Source organism: Morus notabilis, unplaced genomic scaffold (assembly GCF_000414095.1).
Source record: "Morus notabilis unplaced genomic scaffold, ASM41409v2 Scaffold710, whole genome shotgun sequence".
Lineage (NCBI taxonomy): Eukaryota > Viridiplantae > Streptophyta > Magnoliopsida > Rosales > Moraceae > Morus > Morus notabilis.
In genome coordinates this window covers 375,413-382,608 of record NW_010364141.1, presented here as the reverse complement: position 1 = coordinate 382,608, position 7,196 = coordinate 375,413, and the positions used below count along the sequence as shown (strand labels likewise).

Here is a 7,196-nt window from a genome sequence, read left to right as displayed (position 1 = left end):
TCTCTCTTCTCTCTTTCTCGTGCTCTCTATCTATTACTGTTTTCGGGAGTGTTTGTTTTTTGTGGTTCATATTTGTTTAATATTTTTAAATATATAATCATTTTACAGATTTAATTAATACGTAGCAAATTCTGATCCTTAATTATTGAAAGTGTTTTGAATAAAAGGATCCTTAATCTCGTGCTCTCTATCTATGGCCTTAATTATTTTATAAACGAATCCACATTATCAAATTCTCTTAAGTTATAGACGAATCAGATGGAAGGGTGTTTTGAACGATTTTTTATATATTAAAAGTGTTTTGAATTATTTTAAAAAATTATGAAACATTTTAAAATAAAATATATATTTTAGAGAATATTTATGAAAATAATCCTAAAATTTTTTACCAGCGTTAAGAACTTTTTCAGAAGTCAACGCAAAGGACTATCTTCTTTTTTTTTTTTTTTGGCAAAGAGGGAAAATAAGCTTATAATTTGCTACTTTTTTAAAAGCTAAAGTCCTAAAGAAAAAATCCACGAAAAGAAAAAAAGAGAAATTTATGAAATTTATGTGTATGGGTTTAAATTTTTTTCCTATTAATCTTAATTAATAAATTTTAATTAATAAAATTTTTTAATTAAAAAGTATTAATTAAAAGTAAAAGGTATGAAAAAATTGCTAAACTTATCTTAAATTGTATGAGCTTAGATTTTTACTCTTTACTCTTAATTATTACCCTTTTAATTATTTATTTATTTAATTAAAATTAATATTAATCAGAGTACAAAATTCAGACTCATGCAATGGGGTATTTGTCTTCTTTTTCAAAGAAAAATCTGAATTGGGCTGGTCTGATTCTTCAAGAAGTAATTACACCATATGACAAAGTTTCATATCTTGAATTTAAATTTAGCAAAATTTTTAAAATATTATAAATATAACAAAAAATGACATAATAATTATCATAATAATCTCATATATTATACTATATAATGATATAGTCATTATTTTAATAACATAAAAATAATATAAAATTTTGTTATTCTTGAATATTTCAAAATTTTTGCTAAATTTAAACTTTGATATCAAATTTTTGTTATATGTGACTGTGTAAATCACCCTATTTTCAACGGTCTAACACTGCCAAACGAACCACGGGCCTTATAGTTCACTACGGGCACATTTCAAAAACATAATGGGCCTAAATTTCAAATACAAAGGCCTACTTGTACCTCATCATCAAAACCCGGCCTAAAGTTGACTTTCATGAAGGTTGTGAAAAACCCTAGTAACCTGACAATCCTTCTTCACCTAATCACTTGTCTTCTTCCTCTGCTCAATACTCTCTCTCTCTCCGACTGTAACTCCAAGTTTTGATTTGTTCATCAAAAACTCCAAGCTTTGAGCTCGTTGTTTTGTTCTTCTTCCATTTCCGACTGTAGCCGAAGCGTTTGCCGAAGAGGGATACACAGAGAGAGAAGCAAAAGAAAATGAGCCATTGCATGAATCGCTGCGAGTACCTATCTTCGACTTCGAGTTCGATTTTCTTCTCCTCCAAGCTCCATTCCTCGAAATCCAACACCTTTCGCTTACTCTTCGGCTCCAACAAGCTTGGAGCTAGGAAGGCGTGCGCGGCTCCTCTGAAGCTCCGCCCATGGCCGACTCAATTCGCCCGATTGGACAACCCTATCTTCAAAGTCAAGTCGGTTCAGAGCGAGCAAGGGATCTCCAACGAGTCGCCGCCCAAGGTCGGAAAAAGAACGGACTTGAAGAAGATAATGATACTCGGCGCCGGCCCGATTGTGATCGGCCAAGCTTGCGAATTCGATTACTCGGGAACGCAGGCCTGTAAGGCTCTCAAGGAGGAAGGATACGAGGTCGTTTTGATCAACTCCAACCCGGCGACGATCATGACCGACCCGGACTTGGCCGACCGGACATATATTACTCCGATGACGCCGGAGCTCGTCGAGCAGGTCCTCGAGATGGAACGCCCCGACGCGCTCTTGCCGACCATGGGAGGCCAGACCGCGCTGAACCTCGCCGTCGCTTTGGCGGAGAGCGGCGCGCTGGACAAATACGGCGTCGAATTGATTGGCGCCAAGCTTGACGCGATTAAGAAAGCGGAAGATAGAGATTTGTTCAAGAAGGCGATGAATAACATTGGGATTGAGACGCCGCCTTCTGGAATTGGGACCACAGTTGACGAGTGCATCGAAATTGCAAGCGAGATTGGTGAGTTTCCCCTAATCATCAGGCCTGCGTTCACTTTGGGCGGTACCGGAGGTGGAATTGCGTACAATAAGGAGGAATTCGAGGCCATTTGCAAGGCCGGGCTCGCGGCGAGCCTGACGTCGCAGGTGTTGGTGGAGAAGTCGCTGTTGGGATGGAAGGAGTACGAGCTTGAGGTTATGAGGGATTTGGCTGATAATGTGGTTATCATCTGTTCGATTGAGAATATCGATCCAATGGGAGTTCACACCGGGGATTCGATCACTGTTGCTCCCGCGCAGACTTTGACGGATAAGGAGTATCAGAGGCTGAGGGACTACTCGGTGGCCATAATAAGAGAAATTGGGGTTGAATGTGGTGGTTCTAACGTGCAGTTTGCGGTGAATCCGAAGGACGGCGAGGTGATGGTGATCGAAATGAACCCGAGGGTGTCGCGGTCATCGGCTCTGGCGTCGAAGGCTACCGGGTTTCCTATAGCAAAGATGGCTGCCAAGTTATCGGTTGGCTATTCGTTAGACCAGATTCCAAATGACATCACCAAGAAAACGCCTGCTAGTTTTGAGCCTTCCATAGATTATGTGGTGACAAAGGCAAGTAACAACCTTTATTTTATTTTATGTTAGTTTTTTTAGTCTCATTGTGTGTTTTTATCATTCGATTCAATACATTATCTTGTTATGGAAATTTTAGGCTGTTTTGCTAAAGACTTCAAAGTTTCGGTAGAGTTTACTTATGGTAACACAACGGATGATAAGTAGGAAGTAGGAATTTTTTTCTTAGGTTAGGTTGCTCTTCTGTGGAGACACTGTGTATCAAAACGGAATATATTCCAAACATATATGCCATGGTTCCTTACTTCAACAGAATAAGAACGTGATCTAAGCCAGCTTTTAATTGAAATCTGTTGTTTCTGTGCGGCATTTGGCTTTTCAAATGTAAATATAGCATCTAAGAAATATGCGGCGACCTTACTGTTAGAAAGCTGGTATTTTTTCCTAGGTAGAGAAGACATTTTGGCATTTTCACAGAGCCTGTAATAGACTATGGCCGGTAGTTCTTATATTCAAATCAGACTTTTTAGCTTCATGTCTTGCAAAAGGGTCTAATTTAGGTTCCTTGATGCTGCTAAAGAGAACAAATTTTTGTTGTAAAGTCCCTCCATCTCTTTTTCTTTTTAGTTGTGGCTAAGTCCTTAGGTATCTTGTAGTTTAATTGACATTTTTAAACTTGTGGAGGATGCATTTTCGATCTTGAGATTGGGCTGGCATGATTGTTGATTTTCTAGACGTCATTATCCTCCTAATTTTGGTATATCTGCTGAATGGCATTCCTCACTATTACATTTTACACCAATCAAAAACTTTTAAGTATGTTCTTATCATTTCATTTTCTTTATATCGTTTATCTGTTTACTCACTTCCACCTATGTTGATCATGCAGATCCCTCGCTTTGCATTTGAAAAATTCCCTGGTTCACAGCCAATACTGACGACGCAGATGAAATCCGTTGGTGAATCAATGGCACTAGGTCGTACATTCCAAGAATCTTTTCAGAAGGCAGTACGATCTCTGGAATGTGGCTACTCTGGATGGGGTTGTGCAAAGGTTAAGGAACTTGACTGGGACTTGGACCAGTTAAAGTATAGCTTGCGTGTCCCTAACCCAGAGCGCATCCATGCCATTTATGCCGCCATGAAGAAGGGGATGAAGGTAGATGACATTCATGAACTGAGTTACATTGACAAATGGTTCCTTGTGCAACTTAAGGAGCTAGTAGATGTGGAGCAATTCCTTTTGGCTCGGAACTTGTCTGATCTAACAAAGGACGACTTCTATGAAGTGAAAAGAAGAGGTTTCAGCGATAAGCAGATAGCTTTTGCCACTAAATCATCTGAGAAAGAAGTTCGTTTGAAGAGAATATCTCTAGGTGTTACTCCATCATACAAGCGTGTAGATACCTGTGCCGCTGAGTTTGAGGCCAATACTCCTTACATGTATTCTTCCTATGACTTTGAGTGTGAATCAGCTCCCACTCAAAGTAAAAAGGTTTTGATTTTAGGTGGAGGACCAAATCGTATTGGCCAGGGGATTGAATTTGACTACTGCTGTTGCCATGCGTCCTTTGCCCTTCAGGTTTTTTTTTTTTTGTATTTATGTTTAGACATAATTTTGGGACTCAGTCTTTTATAATATGTTGTTGACTTTCAGTTATATCTTACCCGCTTCTCCTCTTTTTTATTTTATTTTATTTTATTTTTTCAGAAAGCAGGATATGAGACAATCATGATGAATTCAAATCCTGAAACTGTATCCACGGATTATGACACGAGTGATCGTCTATATTTTGAACCTCTGACAGTTGAAGACGTGCTAAACGTTATTGATTTGGAACGTCCTGACGGCATCATAGTACAGTTTGGGGGTCAAACACCACTAAAACTTGCTCTTCCTATCCAACACTATTTATATGAGCACAAGCTTGAATGTGCCAGTGGCAATGGGACTGTACGCATTTGGGGTACCACACCAGATTCCATAGATGCAGCAGAGGACAGGGAAAGATTTAATGCAATCCTAAAGGAGTTAAACATTGAACAACCAAATGGAGGAATTGCCAAGAGTGAAGCTGATGCTCTTGCAATTGCCACAGACATTGGATACCCAGTGGTTGTCCGACCTTCCTATGTATTGGGTGGCCGGGCTATGGAGATTGTATATAGTGATGACAAACTTGTGACATACCTTGAAAATGCTGTGGAGGTGGACCCAGAACGTCCAGTTCTGATTGACACATATTTATCTGATGCCATTGAGATCGATGTTGATGCACTTGCTGACTCTCAGGGTAATGTTGTGATTGGTGGGATTATGGAGCACATTGAGCAGGCTGGGGTCCATTCTGGTGACTCTGCTTGCTCAATTCCAACAAAAACCATCCCATCGTCTAGTTTGGAGACAATTAGGTCGTGGACTACAAAATTGGCCAAGAGACTAAATGTATGTGGCCTCATGAACTGTCAGTATGCGATTACAGTGTCCGGAGATGTATTCTTACTTGAGGCAAACCCTCGTGCTTCCCGTACAGTCCCATTTGTGTCAAAGGCAATTGGACATCCCTTGGCCAAATATGCTTCCCTTGTCATGTCTGGAATGTCTCTTTATGACTTGGGTTTTACAGAAGAGGTAATTCCTGCTCACGTGTCAGTGAAGGAAGCCGTTCTTCCATTCGAGAAGTTTCAAGGTTGTGACGTGTTGCTAGGCCCTGAGATGCGTAGCACTGGTGAGGTGATGGGTATTGATTTTCAGTTTCCCATTGCATTTGCAAAGGCTCAAATTGCAGCTGGACAGAAGCCACCACTTTCAGGCACTGTGTTCCTAAGCTTAAACGACTTGACCAAACCCCATCTTGAAAAGATAGCAAAGGCTTTCTTAGGGCTTGGATTTAGGATTGTTTCAACTTCTGGAACAGCTCATGTTCTTGAATTAGCTGGAATTCTGGTGGAGCGGGTGCTGAAGTTGCATGAGGGGCGGCCACATGCTGGTGACATGGTATCTAACGGTCAAATCCAGTTAATGGTTATCACAAGTTCAGGCGATGCACTTGACCAGATTGATGGACGGCAGCTGAGGAGGATGGCCCTCGCTTACAAGGTTCCTGTAATAACGACTGTTGCTGGAGCTTTGGCAACTGCAGAGGCAATAAAGAGCCTGAAGTCTAGCACTATTAAGATGATTGCACTTCAGGACTTCTTTAATTGTGAGGCGGAAACGGAGAGTTCTAAAAACTTCACCACTGTACAGCGTGCAACTAGTGCCTAGTGAGTGATAAATGCATTTAATTTGGAAAAGACATTTAGCTATTTATCTTAAATCTGGTAGCGTGGATCGTTTAGTTTAGTGACTGATTATGAATTCATGTCTATAAATTTATTTTCCTGCTAATTGGTCGATGATTGCTTTTGGTGTGATTGGTCATTTTCTGTAAAATCAGTCAATCACTTTGAGTGAGTGAAGTTGTTCAAGGTGATGTACGCTCATACTGATTATAAATTGGGCCTGCAGACTGAGAGTGATCTACATTTTTGCTACCTTAAATTTTTGCTATAAGAGATTGTTCCTTCATTTCCCTAGTAAATTCTATGAAAAGTTGATTTCCACTTTTTTTTTTTTTTCCTTTTTTGTTTTTCTTTCTATGTGATTGAAAAGTTAATATTGAATAGATCTTGTAACAGAAAAGGTTGGAATTCCCCACTACCCCAGCAGCCTAATCAAAAATGTATTTAAAGGGAGAAGTATCTTCTCTGGAACTTTAAGAAAAGACTCACCACTGTTATTTTATATAATAGTGGTCAAGCCGAACCTACCTCAGCTAAATTATCAGGATTTTCTAGAGACCTAGGATGACAATTAGTTATCGTTGTCACATTGGTAAAGTAGTGGAAAATTGCTGTTGAATGGTATGCGAATGTAGACATATAAACTATTTAAAATTGAAAGATGCCTTTGTAGACATATATAAACTATTTATTATCTATAGGTACGTGACCTCCAAAGTAGTTCTATGGTCTATTTATTTATTTGCGTGCTTCCCCGCAGAATTGAAGTAGCTAAAACAATTTTGCTGTTTAGTGTATATACACACGTATCTTTTACTATATCATAAATTTGATCCTCCTGTTACCAAATTAAGAATTGGGTTAATTTTAAGCGATCAGTTTTGCCATCTCGTTCATTGTGTGTTGTCATCTTAGTTCTTACCTAATTTTTTCCCCCATGACAGTTATTATTGTTTCTTGCTTTGCAGTAAAAATATGCTTGTTAAAACAAGAAGACTTATTAGATTTGGCAATTAGGGGTTATTTAAATCTTTTTTTTTAATTATTTTTTAATAAATGGCGATTTTTAGGATTTTTAGTATTTGCTCCCGCAGCCATTAGCCTCTGACAAAACATTCCAAGATCACACTTGGCACATGTCTTTGA

At 39.0% G+C, this 7,196-nt stretch overlaps 1 protein-coding gene across 1 annotated transcript; it reads left to right on the top strand.

Moving 5' to 3' along the window:
- The first annotated feature begins 1,269 nt into the window (after positions 1–1,269).
- On the top strand, positions 1,270–6,156 carry LOC21397563 (carbamoyl-phosphate synthase large chain, chloroplastic). Its single transcript, XM_024170582.1, has 3 exons — positions 1,270–2,804; positions 3,655–4,347; positions 4,477–6,156. Exons 1-3 carry the CDS (start codon positions 1,473–1,475, stop codon positions 6,031–6,033), a joined length of 3,582 nt encoding a protein of 1,193 aa, XP_024026350.1. The 5' UTR covers positions 1,270–1,472; the 3' UTR covers positions 6,034–6,156.
- The last annotated feature ends 1,040 nt before the right edge of the window (positions 6,157–7,196 follow it).

Bases quoted from the DNA above. Each gene is read 5' to 3' on its own strand.
- LOC21397563 (XM_024170582.1), top strand. From the start codon at position 1,473: ATGAGCCATTGCATGAATCGCTGCGAGTACCTATCTTCGACTTCGAGT. The intron at 2,805-3,654 runs GCAAGTAACAAC...TTGATCATGCAG, and splicing joins TAGATTATGTGGTGACAAAG to ATCCCTCGCTTTGCATTTGA. The intron at 4,348-4,476 runs GTTTTTTTTTTT...TTATTTTTTCAG, and splicing joins ATGCGTCCTTTGCCCTTCAG to AAAGCAGGATATGAGACAAT.